General features: G+C 38.9%; 1 protein-coding gene across 6 annotated transcripts in view; it reads left to right on the forward strand.

The window, feature by feature from the left end:
- Positions 1–5,846: 5,846 nt before the first annotated feature.
- The window catches only part of astn1 (astrotactin 1), a 417,314-nt gene continuing 408,454 nt past the window's right edge, over positions 5,847–14,706 (forward strand). For all 6 annotated transcript variants that reach the window (XM_039602830.1, XM_039602832.1, XM_039602833.1 and 3 more), the window contains exon 1: positions 5,847–6,248. In XM_039602830.1, the coding sequence (XP_039458764.1) occupies positions 5,942–6,248 (307 nt within the window). In that variant the 5' untranslated portion in view covers positions 5,847–5,941. The remainder of the gene's footprint in view (positions 6,249–14,706) is intronic.

The following is a 14,706-nucleotide window of genomic DNA, read 5'->3' on the forward strand; positions in this document are numbered from 1 at the left end:
TCAGAGAGCCGAGCACGCTGACATGCCTGGCTAAAAGATCTTTGCACTTTCATGCAAGAGATGACTGTGAGATGATGGGTTATATGCACACAGACCTCTGCCGAGGACAGCAAGTACATAAACATGGGCAGGTACCCACATATATAAGAACAGCATCAGGCAACCTACAATTTTCAGCTTTTACAGTTTATCCAGTAGTGGTTAAAAGGCTCTTCATGATCCAGCCCAGTTTGTCTGAAGTGGCACATTTACATCATACACTGAAGATTTGAAGAGGCTGTAACTGTAACTGCTGCGGGATGATTTGAGCCAGTTTGTCAGAGATCCAGCAGCTTGACGACAAAGGCCTTTTCTAGGCGATAATCAACTTTGCAGCCCACGCAGAGGCTGAGGGGCGAGCAAACTGAAAAGATGAATCTGTTTGCTCCTGATCACAGAACAAGCTATACAGTGGGCCAAAGCCTTGCTAGTTTGGCAACGGGAAGAGTCTCAAGATTAAACAGTGAGATCTTTCTCTTGATCAGGCCCCCGGTCTGTCCTCCCCGCCATCCCTGCACCTGCTAGTCTCAGCCCCTGATGTATGTGCTCGCTGCTTCCCTTCCCACTCTCGCTCTCTCTTTCTGCCTCTCAACTTTCACTGACTGTCTTTCTTCTTCCCCCGGTCTTCCTCCACCCTCCATCTTTTTCCTTGCTTTTGATTATCGACTGCGACCCAGAACTCATGCGAGCAAATCTATCGGAATTTCATCTCTGCCTCGCTTGCAATCACTTTCACTTGCACACTCGCACATACATAGGTTCTATGGTGTCCCACTCACTATCTGCACAGACACACACACACATTCGCACAAACCTATTTTGTTATTCTTTCCCTCTACACTTTAATCACGAATGCTGGGACTGTACATAATCCAGACTAGACTCAAGCTGCTCACTCATTTCCTCTGTTTATCACTCTGTGATAAATGAGAAAGACATTTTTCCAATTCCACAGCGAGAGATGACGTTACAATCTTTGGGACTGAATTAAACAAGTTTTTTGGCGAGTTGCTTGGCGTAGCTTCATGACTAAATGGATGCTAAATGTCTCTAAAGTAACAGGAGAGAAACAGAATGCTCTTTTATGGTTTCCTGTGGGGAAACTCTCTGCACTTCTAACAGGAAGATCAGAGGTCCATGTTAAGGTGCAGAACAGTGCAGGTTAACAATCAAGGACGCCACTGAAGGGTGGATGTTTGGCGACACTGCTTTAGCCTCTGGTTGAAGGGCATTTTTTTCTGAAAGCAAAGCTGTTTCAGGATGTTAAAAATAAACAAAGGGAGGCAATTTTGTATTTTCTTGCTGGCTCTGAATACTGTGGAAAACCCAAAATTGTGTTACCACTTTTCCTGAGTCTTTCTCATGACATCCTGTGCCAATCCAAGCTCATTTGCTTCAACTGGAGACAGAATAGGAGGATTTTGTGCCAAGGTCGTCAAAGATTTATGTTTTCTCTCCAAATAAGAAGGTTTCAGAGGGGCAGAGAAAGGGTTGTTGGTGGAGGGCAAATAAAGACCATCCCAGTGGTTAACAATCATGCATGTGTTAATGGAGATCCAACAGACTTTTACACCACTGCTCTTATATGCCTTTTAATTGATTTTGTCAATATTTTGAATTCAGTAAGTTAAAAAAAGGAAAAAGAGAGAAAAAAGGTGTATTTAATAGGTAGAAAACATAGCTTGCAATTTTTGTGAGTCAAGTAACAAAATTGTTTGCTCGTTTGTTTGTTTGTTCAACAGCAAAGTAGCCTGTTGTAAAATGTATAATTACAGTCATTTTCCTTTGGTGATGAATCTAATGGAAAGACACATTTTGGCCAGCAGCTCAGGTTTGTGACAGATCTGCAGAGTAAAACATTTAATATTGGAGTTAACAGGGTTGATCATCCTCGATATTTCATTTCATTTTATTAGCATCAGACTGGACACCTACGCACAACAGATTAATGTAGCAGTCTAAATTAAATCTATCGATTAGCCATATGATCGAATCCACCACCAAACCATCCTACAGTTTCACACATGAATGTCACATATAGTACACGTTAGTGCATCACTTCATAAATTTACTTCCTACTTCACTGCACACAGGTGTATGTTTTAAAAAGCAAAACATGTAAATGTGCATTTTCAGATATGATCATTGTTCATTTTTGTAGGATGTGCATGAGATTGTTTTGGATGAATTCTGGCTTTTGTTGTTGGTTTGTTGATTTAATTCTTAAAACACTTGCATTTTTGAGAAGATGTATTAAAATATATTTGTTGAAGACTCTTTATTGATTGTGGATTTGGTGGTTTACAAATCATTTGCAGCAGCAGGACAGTGAATCCACGATTGCTTCAAAATAAACAACAGTGTGTGTTCTGGCAACAAAATATCATGTAACAAATCCAGTAAAAGAGTCTGGTTTTAATGACTAAAATCTGTCTTGACTTTATTTATTTTTATTTTACAGAACAGGAAAAATAATTATTTGAATGCTGACACAGTGTATACTTTCCAAACGACTGTTTTAAAAGTTTCATTTGACCCTTAAGGCAATGTACTAGAAAGGTTTCACTCTGCCCTCATATTTCCTGTCACATAATTCTTATGTACTGTCCAATTGCAAGCAGGCCTGAGAATCAAAAGGGGAGAAAAAAAAAAGCGCACACATATCCAGAAGCTAAACCTTCACATACAATTCAATATTGTTTGAATGCTGATGGATTTTCTTTAACAGTGTCTTGAGAAACCATGAGCCCACGATCAATAATTAATGCACATTTATGCGATTTAGTCCAGTTATTCTCCTCAATCTCTGCTAACCTTTTAATATTTCACTGCGGGTGGCCGAGGCCAATCTACTTCCCCGCTTTTTATTTTTAGCTTCGATCCCAAATATTGCCCTGTTTTGGATTTTCAGACTGTTTCTGATGAGGACGGGAAGAGACAGAGAGAACTGACACTTCACTGGAGACCACAGAGCTGCTTAAATATTAAATGGATGGACAGTGGTGACACAGAAAACGCAATCTTCTTTTCCTACGGCTTTATATCCAAATCCCAGTGGCAATTGTGTGGTCAACAAAACAGTCAAGGGATTTAGAGTCTGAAAGCCCCTCTGGAAATTTTAGTCTGAGTGCAACTGGAGTATTCCTGTGTATTATTTGTTGTTAATTTGATTATTTTAAAGTTCATTTCATTGTGAAAATAAAATTCTAAATAGCTGAAACTCTAATACACATACAAGCACCTTTGATGTTATCACTAACTGGAAAGTAGCTATCTTTAAGTGAAGTCTATAATAATAATGTTTTCATTGCTATTATAGGTTTGATTGTACATAGGCTTTATTAGGATAATGCAATCAATGTCTGTCTCTCTTTTAACCCTGTCATAGACTGGTTGACCAGTCCAAGTTGTACCCCATGTGTCAGTAATGGCTGACTTTGCACTTACCCATTTCACTTGTCAACAAGCATTTCGTTAGCATGCCCTGTTTTTTTCAGTTACGATGTTCCAAATACTGGAAAAATAGAATGAACGGACAGTAACTGCAATGCATTTCAGCATCTAAAGTGAACCCAAAATTTAAGGAAGGTGTATTTGTTGTTCCTGAAATCTGTGAACTCATGACTGACGATGACTTCAAAAGAAAACGGAAGCCAACTGAATCAGCAGCTTGGGAAGTGTTCATGCAGGATGTCCACAATTTTCTGGGCAATCACAGAGGATTATGCTGAGCTTGTAGATAATGTGCTGAAAGCATATCAGTTAATGGGCACCAGAATGTCACTGAAGATGCACTTTTTACATTCTCACCTCGACTTTTATCCCCATCAAACCTGATCGATGTCAGCGACCAGCATGAGGAAAGATTTCATCAAGATATAATAGTGATGGAAAAGAGATATCAGGGAAAATGTAATCCGAGCATGATGGCTGACTATGCTTTGCTCTTGCATAGAGAGATGGATGTGCAGCATGAACGCAAAAGCAAGGGCCTCAAACACTTTAGAGCATGCTTGTTTTATTTTGAGCTAAACTGACAGAAATATGCCCTGGTATGTTTTCAGAATAAAAAACATATAACAAACATATTAGCAGGAAATAGTTCCAGACATTGTGTTGGTATATTTACACTGATGTTCAAAAGTATCAAATCATCAGTGATATGCATCTCAGAAACCTTAACGAGTAGCTCAAATTAGATTTCGTATCAGAAATCAGTGCAACAACTTAGAGCTAAAGAGCTACTCTGAGGTTCCCAGTAGCAAACAAAACCTCTTTTTTTGTAGACCAGAATTATTTTAAGTTTCTTACAGTGCCCATTTGGTGCATTTCCATCAGGCCTTATTGGAGTGATGCCTAGCTTCTCTTTTTGTGGTGCACCTGCAAGTACTGAAGAGAACAGTGTACCCTGTCGCCCACATTAGTAGGGTACAATGTGGTTCAGAGCCATTTTTATTTTTATGCACTGCCTCTGTTCATTTACATAAATCTGAAAATAAATATCACATCATGAAAATAGCCGCTGTTGCCATGTCTTTCTTACATCCCTGACGGTGGTCTAAAACTGTCATCACAAAAGACCTAACTGGTTTGCTTTAACTTGTTCTTACAAGTGGCCAGATATGGAGAACAATGAGGACCTGATTCTGTACTGACTGATTATGTTTTATTTCACCATTATATGAAGAGAAACACATGTGTTTTTTCCCTCCTCATGCATAAAAGTGGCAGAACAGTGATGTACCAGGAAGCAAAAGAAATGGATAATGAGAATTTCACAGAATTTTAATGTGTGAAAAACAGGGGGGGAAAATGCGTCGGTTAAAAGAGTGTCATTTACAAAAACTGAAATCAAACTGAATAGCTGTATTTTCTCATTTCAGCCATTTATACACCACTAACTGTGGACATGCACATTAAAGGTTCCTGCCAGGTCTTAAACTAATAGATGTTAAGCATATTAAACCTGACAGAGTATTGGAAACAATTCCATTTTATTTATTTCTTTTTAAAACATGCACAATTATCATGAAAATTCAGTGCTGACCTTTATAACACCAATATTCAGGGTTCTATGTAACCTCACCAGACATAGCAGAACATAATGTAATGGTGCCAAATGCAGTCTTATTTTAAGTGTACTCTTAATATTGTATATATTATGTCACACTTCCTCAAAATGCCCTGTTAAAAAATTAGCAATAATGAAAAAACTTGTATATTTGTATACACTCAAAACACTCTTTTCTCTCTCTTGTTATCTTTGTGGCACTTCTTTACTCAGTACTGGTTGCCAAATTTTACAACATATAGTTTGATTTTATTTGTAAGGTTCCTAAAATTTGGTGAGAGATTTTTCACTACAGTGTCCTTCATATCTGGGCTACTGCAGACACCGACACTCGCTCCTAACAGTCATCTGCACCATCAATTAGGCAATTATGCATGTACACTGAGGTCAGGCAAGCTTCTAAGGATGCTCTGTGGTGTCCTTGGAGATTATGTGCAAGTTTCTATGACAGGGCAAGCAGACAATTAAATTACAAATGATGTTTCTTTTGGTGATGGGAACCTCAGGGCACCCTGGGTGGTTTGCTGTTAGTAATCTTTGCTTAGCCATTACAGCCATTTGGACAGTTTGTCGATCAATTACAACAAAGGGGGTCAACAGCATTAAAACACTGCTACATTATCAGTGTTCAGCGGGAGTAGCACATGTACAACAAAATCCTGTGATTGATCATATGCGAGAAAGAAGAGGCGCTTGTTTCCGACACTGTGAGAGCCCGCCGGTGTAGCACGCCCCCCATTCACTCTCTCTGGCGCTCTGTCATCCGCCGGGTTGAGAGACTGAAGCTGCCTGGGAGAGAAACAGCGAGGAGGGGAGAGGAAACGGAGCGATATGGCGAGCATCAACATGGGGCCGAGACCGCTGCTGCTGCTGGAGCTGGCGTGGGCTCTCCTGGCCCTCCAAGCGGTTTACGTCCGATGTCTTAACGGCGATGAGGACCAGAGCCAGGACACCGAGTGCAAGATGAAGAGCGTCACCGTGTCGGCGCTGCCGTTTTTAAGAGAAAACGACCTGAGCATCATGCACAGTCCCTCGGCCTCCGAGCCCAAGCTTCTGTTCTCTGTTAGAAACGATTTTCCCGGGGACGTGGTGGTGGTGGACGACCTGGAAAACACTGAGCTCCCCTTTTTCGTCTTAGGTGAGTTTTGCTTTTTACAACACGCTGCTGTGTGGGATCATTAACCACCAATTAAGCGGATAAAACCCCGCTCGCTCTTTATTACTACACCGGAGCAGCTGTTTATTAGCTAGCGCCTGGCTACATACCATGGCTCCACTGGTTTGGGAAAATGTTATAGGCAGTATAGCAGCCAAAATATGTAGCTAATACGATTAGCTCAGTTTTACGGGTCATAATTAGTCCGCCAGTGGTTGATAATTAGTCTGTTATTGATAGCGTAGTGAATCAACACTTAGCACTTGTTTTTGCATTATATTAGGCCGCACAGCACATGCGCATAAAAACAGAGGTTTTTTTTGTGTGGGGGTTGTAATAAATAAAAACCATCATTAGAGTTGTTTAGGGATCATCATTTTCATTGTCTGTATTATTGCTTGTGGGTATTTTACCCAGAGTGTGCACACGTGGTTCGGTTAGCTACATGTGTAGGAAACTGCTTGCTAGTTAAAACACTAGCAACAGTGCAGCCAAACTCCTCTTACACTACACTGTGCTGTAACTTTTAATTTTGTCTTTTTTTTGTAGTTACTTTTTGTTGCTCATTTCTTATATGCTGTGTTACAGACAGTAGAATTTACGCCCCTCTTGTGAGTTTTCAAACTTTATTAAATAAGCTTCATCTAGATTTAGGCCAACCCAAGTTCACGTTAACTGGACATTATGCTTTGTTTCAGTAACATTGGTTTAGGCAGAGAGCGGCAAAGTTTGCAGTGAAGTTTGCTGGCCGCTGTCCATGGTGCTGAATCGCAGCGCTTCTTTATAGCGTCTCTTGCTGCGGCTGCTGGGGGCCAGCATATCCCTCCGCTCCATATTCAGGGGCTCCGTGTGAGCTGCAGTGTCACATTTACACAGCGTTTTAGGTCCGCTCTGTTTCTGTTTGGTGAGGGTTTAAGTGTTGTTACTGGAGTCTCAACTGGTTTTGATGTGTCAGAAAGCAACAGGAGACAGTGAGACAGCACGTCAGATACGCCTTAGTGTTGTGACTGTTGGATCAGTGGAGCTTTTTCTTGCCTGTGACACTTTGATATGAGGTGTGCACCTGACCTTAAAATCGCAGTCTCACTCTATTTTATTTAAGAAAAAACTGGAACAAAACGTATATAGGACAACAGACATAGCATAGCTCAGCTATTCTGTCTGTTGCTTATATTACTGTTGAGTCATTTTTGGATTTAATTTTCATGCTTTGTCAGATACACCATGATACGATTACATGATTAGCATCTTAAATCTTTATATCACCAACAAATCCTCACTACTGAAGTGTGACTTTTTATTTGATTTTTTTTATTTTAAAAGAAAAACCTTTTTAATATTATAATCAGTTTTGTTATTTATGTAAAGCCTCTGTTTATTTGTATTACTTAAATTCTTAAAATATTTAGATATAACAACATGAAAAGTAAAAACAAAACTTGCACTCACACTGCTGGATGCCATCATCACTAAATACTTGTTTGGTTTGCTTTTAATTGTTACCAGTAGGGCTGGGCGATATGGCCTAAAATCCATATCGCGGTATAATTTGAAGCATGTGTGGTAACAATATATATCGCGATATATTATTTTCTTCTGTATACTGTATTTTCCACACTATAAAGCGCACTTAAAATCCTTTAATTTTCTCAAAAATCGACAGTGCACCTTATAATCCATTGCGCCTTATGTATGAATTCTGGTTGTGCTTACTGACCTCAAACTGATTTTATGTGGTACACGGCGCTCAAAAATCTGTCAAAAATGTTTTAGTACGACTTTGGTAAGCTACGAAGCCGCACCATTTGATGGACTGTCGGAGCATTACGGCCACCGTAGTCAGGAGCCTTGCGGCGTAATCTGGGTCCAAAACTCCGTCCGCATCAGGTCCCAAAGTCAAACGAACACTGCGGCATCACTGAGAGTTAAAAACTGTCTAAATTCTTTCATCTTTAATAAAATGATCAGTGCTGCTGCTTTACCAGGTGTAACAATTAAGTTTAACATCCAGCCATCTATGAAAACAGAATTTGTTAAATTTACCAGAGTTAGAAGTTAGAAGGAAGTTAGCTCGCTAGTTTCCACCTAAACATGATATAGCATGTTCTGATTGAGAGATTTCTGAAAAAATAAAATGTACAGCTCTGCTATCACTTCCAACATTAATGAAAACAAAAAACTAAACAGCAGTGACTTTTTTAGAGTTGCTGAAGTTGGGCTAGCTGGTATATAATGATGTGCTAAGTGATCGCTAGCGACACAGCTATGTTAGCATAACATAAACACAGTAAAGCTGGAGGATGAATGCTAACTTTTTTCCACTCGATAAAAGTTAACGTGAAGGTTCCTGATGGTTCAGGACAAATGCAATCGTATGGCAGGATGCTATAAACGGACCAAACTTCAGTCAGGAGAACAACTGAGATAATCCATCCACAATACGAGGTTAGTCGTTAATATACTGCAACAACATGGGAATAGAGCAGAATTCATACATTAATGAATCAATGTTACGGAAGTGGAGGAAGCGCAGTTTTTGGCTTTCCTCATATTCCAAAACGTGCTTCGTGTCTTCACTATTACTGTCGCCCAGCATAATTTGCAGATGATATTGCTTGCAGCCGCTGCGATGCTTTTCACCAAAACAGGTGCAGATTGATGACGCCATCAACATGCGCTATCGTGGTAGAGCGGTATAGTCAAAATCTCTACTGTTGGCCAAATTCATATCATTTCTACCGAATACCGTTTATACCGCCCACCCCTAGTTACCAGTATTACTAGAAACAGAGAATAACAAAAATAACAAAATTTATACTGTTTGAATAAATCACATTTTCACAGTATTTACATAGTTCTTGCGATACTGGTAGTAATAGCGCAGTAATACTTCAAGAACCAACACATAAACTTAGAAAACCATAAAGGGTAAAGGAATGAATATTAATTATAATTTGATTTAACCACATTTAAGCTAGAAATGGATTGGTGGGGAAAAACAAGAAATGGTTTAAAACTAATAAATTACATTTGATCAAAAATATAAAGGTACAGTAAGTATTTTTTGAGATTATGTAATAGAATAGTTATTGTCATAACTTTCTTTTTAATGAATCCACTAAAATACATAGGAGCGATTGCTCTTTTGTGGAAGCTGACATGTTGTCTTGCCATCTTTACACAGTGGTCGACTGTTTTGTCTAATCACATTTTATACATGTGGCTATCGATGAGCCACATACTGTACGTAGTACGTGTTATAAGTTACTTTTAAATCAAAGATCACAAGTTGCTCTTTTAAAGTATATGTGACCATTTAACATTTGTACTTGTATATTTTCAATATCTCTTACTCGCTATGTCTCCAGATAGCTGACAATGGGCCAGCTAAACAGCAGCAACAGCTGGTTATAAGCTAACAATATGCCAGCTAATGTTAGACTCAAGAATCACACTTCCCCTCTGATAAAACGTTTTATTACATTCAGAGTTTCCTTACTAAGCGCCTGAGTCCAACAAAGTCAGAGCCACTTCAAAAAAAGTTTAGCTAACACCTGCTAACAGCAGCAAAAACAGCAGAACTTACCAGGAGAAAAGTTCAGGATCTCCTCAAAATCTTACCTCAGTATCGCTGTCATCAGACAGAAGTGAGCCTCACTGACTCATCAACTCATATCAGATTCCTTTCACAAAGTTTTACAGCCTCCTCCAGAGTAAATAGATGAGGATACATACTGACAGCTGAGGTAAACAATGGACTGACAACCTATACTCACTACAGATAAACAACAACCAGAGTTTTTGTCCTATATTGGCCACCATAGCTGGGATTATAATTTTAATTTGGGAGGGGTAAGAAAACAGAATTCAGCCGGCTGAAAAATGCTATCTGCTGAAATCTGTTGGTGAGAGTTTACACACTGTACCTTTAAGTTTCCTAATTAAATCCTTCATATATACATCAATGGGTCAACTTGTCAGTATCTTAAACTCTGAGAATACTAGATATATGACATTATTTATAACATTTATAACATGCAATCTACTAATTATTGTAAAGCAGCACTTGTTAAGCCCTAGCACTAGCTGTTATGGTACAGCAATACTGATTTATATTTGTATAAAAGCATTTCTTAACCCTGTGAGAGGTTATGAAATTGTCGTTTGAAAGTTTTAAGTTTCTCAAATATGATGCTTCTCTACAGTGACTTGTTTTGATATTTTAGTTTTGGTAAAACAGAAACATGTTTTTGACCATTTTTTTTTTAAAAACTGACCCAAAAATCAGAAAGCGCCTTTGATTTAGCTTAAAAAGTAGAACAAATAAACAGCCCTAAGAATGTGACAGTTGCTAATTAGTGACTATTTTCACTGTGTACTTTTTTCATAAATCCACTGATCTTTTAGTCTGTCACAAAATTGTGGAAAATGGCCAAGGGGTCCAAGGATGAGGTCTACCAATTGTTTAAAACTTTGGAGATTTTTATAATGACATAAACAGAGTAAAAAGAACACAATGACATATGTGAGATTCTGTAAAAGCAAACTTTTGGGCAGTATTTTCTTTTTTCTCAACAGTTAATGTGCCTATTTACTGTAGTACTAGCATTTCTGCCTTATTGCATAGGTTTCCCTTGCACAGTGCAGAGTTTGAAGAGTAGAGTATTTAAATGAGTTATACAGTGTGATTTCAGTTGACTGCGAATTGCACTATATTTAACAATAAAAAATCACATTTTAAAAAAGCATTTTGGGATGATCTGGCTGTGATAGCTGCTGCACGAGTGTTATTCTGAATGACTGAAAACCAGGGAAAGATATGATCAGAAAAAGTGCCATGGGTGGATGGCTCGTTGCCAAAGCTTTGGCTGTGTCCTGTCGCTCCTCACTGAGTTCCCAGTTATTTAGAGCCAAGCCCTGCAGATTTCTGTTCATACTGGTAGTTTGATCTAACAGACCAGCACTTAACTTAAATGCACTGAAATTAACTTAATTAAGGGGAGAGAGCGGGGAAGAATCCCAATGCAGGACACAAGAGGATACATCTTATATTGGGCATAACAGGCAGCCAAATTACTTTTCAGTGAGTGATGGGTTTGCACTGTATCAGGTTTTTATACACGTTTCTACACAGAGATCAGTCCATTAAACAAAACTGCAAAGACTACAATAGCCTCTGCATGTCTTTGCTGAGTAGTAGACACACTCCTTTGGAGCATCACAAATTGAGTTTTATGGTTTTTTTCTTTCGTTTGTATTTTTTCTCTTCTATCAGAGCTGTTAAATACCATATTGAAATTTCTGTAAGACAGCAGTTGTTACTGCTACGTGCTCCAGTCTTAATTTTGTAAGATTATTGGCTCAGTCTAACAATAGGTGATACATGTCTGTATGTGGTAAAATAATAATAACAACTTCATTAACAAGTGGAAGGATCAGAATCTGACGGTAGATACTGTTTTGTGTTTATTAGACACAGATATTAGATTTATATAATAGAATCATTTGCAATAAGACAAGCTGTGCTTCTCCTGAGGTGTCTGATTTAGCAAAAGAACAACTGCCCAAACTTTTCAAGACACCCACGTTCTCCTTCAGTAAGGACAGAGTAGTCCGATACTTGGATTGGCTATTGGTCTGATACTGACCCCAAAAAAGCTGGATTGGGTATTGATGTTTATTATGTCACATGAAAGCAGCAGCTACTGGCAGAACTAATGTAGCATGAAGGAAGCTAATATAAGATAAGCTGGAAGGGCATTCAGTTAGTTTACCACTTGTTGGGAAGCTTTTACTGTATGGTATGGTGTTGTCCTCAACTGGATTAATCTTTTTTTTTTTACCCTGACTCTTTGGCAGCTCCATAAACAAGGTGTGCGTGAGGAAGGGAAAGAAGAAAGAAAAACCACTATGTAGCAGCTATGGCTCTCACCAAAATTAGACTAGTGCCCCGAAGTTAGATAACCAACACCAATGTAGCTTTTATTTTTTAATTGGATGTAAACTCACCCATCTACAAATTTGAAGATATATTTATTTTAGTTATTACCCTGACGTCGTCATACACATAAAAAAACGAGTCCTAAGAGCCTTACAGTGTGGATTACATCTTTTAAATTTAAAACTGGTAATGTGGCTCTTTAACTGGTATCTGGTATCTTTAGCAAATCAGAACTGCATAATGCAACTAGAATTATCACTGTGGGCTGACTCAGTTGTATTTATCAGTGCCTCAGAAAGCACTACTAAAAATTCCATGGGTGTTTTAATTACCGCACACATATGAACGTAGGGAATAGCTCTTGAAGCTCCCTAATGGTGGTATTATTGATATTTACACCACGAGGCTGCCGTGGCTCTTTAAATGAACTATTTAGACTATTGAAAGGAATAATTAATACAACACTTATGATTTAAATAAGGTTAAGACAAATGCACAGCACAACAGATCTCTCAGGAATGCTGCTGCATGTTAATCAGTCTTAATTTCTATGTGACATTTCCTGACATAGTTTTCTGCTGTGGGACAGAAAACTTTTAATGAAAATTCACACTGGGGAAACCCACACAAATCCAGATTTGTTGTGCAAGTAGGGGCACTGCTACTCAAACAGACTGGAGCAGCTGGAGCTGCTGGTTCTATTATATATTTTGGTTTTATGTTTCTTTTGTTTGTTGCTTTTTTTCTTTGCTGTTTGACAACCTCCCCATCCCTTTGTAGAAAAAGATGGGTGTCCACTTTAAACTACAAACCACAATTCTCACTCACTCGCTCATTGTATCCGTGTCTTCTCAGGAAACAAAAGCAAACTGAGCCAACATTGTGCGGCTGTGCTGATAAAAAATAACAGTGACTGCACGTAAACATGTGTGGCTGAATGCTGTTTCAGTGGAACCTCTAAATTTTTGACTAGCTGCTGTCTGGTTTCCATTTGTCATGTCACACCAGCCTTGTTTATGCTGTTGAGTCTTCCATTTGAAGGTGGTGCACAGCTCATCTCAGCAAATTTTTACAGAATGCGTGCGAGCCATTGTGCCAGATGTCGGCATGTGCAAGGCTGGGTCCGGGCAAGCATACAATGTGGGAAACTTGGATAACATTAATAACAAGATTAAAACCAACAAAGTCTCTTTTGAGTAAAACAGTTAAACTAACTTTGAAAAACCCTTACTGTGAAGAGATTTTGGGGTAAGTTTTTGCAGTAAACATCTCTACTTGCGGAAAACTGACGTATGTTAACATTGCTGAAGCTGTTTGCAACATGTAACCTGCTGGATGGTTTGCCTTTGTGAAAGGCCTCATGGACTACCAAGCTACTGGTTGATAGTACATATACTCTACCAGCAATACCTGCATTGACCATCCATCCATCTGTCCATCCATGTGGAGGGCTGGAGCCTATCCCAGCTGTGATAGGTTGACGTGAGGGGCAGGGTACGTCCTGGGCAGGCTGCCATTCTGTCACAGGATGTCATAATGCTAATTCTTTAAAAAAATAGAGAATATTTTTAATTTACAATTACATTTTTCCCTTAATATCACTAACCTCATGTAATGTTTTTGTTGCTACTCTAAAACGATATATACCTATATTATTATTTCTTGTTGTAGATGACATCTTAGAAAATGGGAAAAAATGAGACCTTCTAAAGCAGGGTAGTCAGCCATGACACAATCATATAGCACTGAAACACGCTGTATACACTGTAAGGTGCTAGAAGAGATTTTACATGGAGCTGACATAAATTTCTCCTTCTTTTAAAGCTTACTGGTAGTTAATGTTTGACGGTAAAAACATTGAGTGTCACTTTAAATGCAAGACAGCTGGGGGCTTTGACTTAAGATCGTGAACACTTCAGTCAGTTTAATATTACACAGTACCCCTCTCAGCAGCAGCAGAGAGTCCTGCTGACAACTACAGTACCCCATCCTCTTCCATGTTTCACAGGGACACCTTATACTCAGCTAATCCACAGTAATGATTTGAGCTTAGAAGACCTTGGAGACAAGAAGATCAAAAAATTTTAAGGAATGGACTCAGTGGTCTAGTTCACAATGAATTGTATAGTAGTATGGTTCATTTTGAGAAGGGGACAATGAGCTTTTATTTGGCCTTGGAGAAAATTTTTGATTTTTATTTTCATTAGCCCCTCAACCTTTTTTGCAGTGACAGCATTTCAAAAGTGTTTAAAGAAAGCACACAGTAGTGTGTGTGTGGTGGTGAGGGCGGTACTGGGTACAGTTTATATTCTTCACCTTTTACAATAGCTTACGTTTCCCAAATTGCTTCTGTGTTGACCATTTAAGAAACACTTTGCAAAGGGGAGATTCTGTGACTGACAGTAAATTCTAGCTTCGGGACTGCAGCCACTTGTTAGTGTCGGAGAAGCCGGGGAAGCTATGTTATTAGAAATTTACCCTTTTGGTGTGGTGTCATAA

Source organism: Oreochromis aureus, linkage group 18 (assembly GCF_013358895.1).
Source record: "Oreochromis aureus strain Israel breed Guangdong linkage group 18, ZZ_aureus, whole genome shotgun sequence".
Taxonomy (NCBI): Eukaryota; Metazoa; Chordata; class Actinopteri; order Cichliformes; family Cichlidae; genus Oreochromis; species Oreochromis aureus.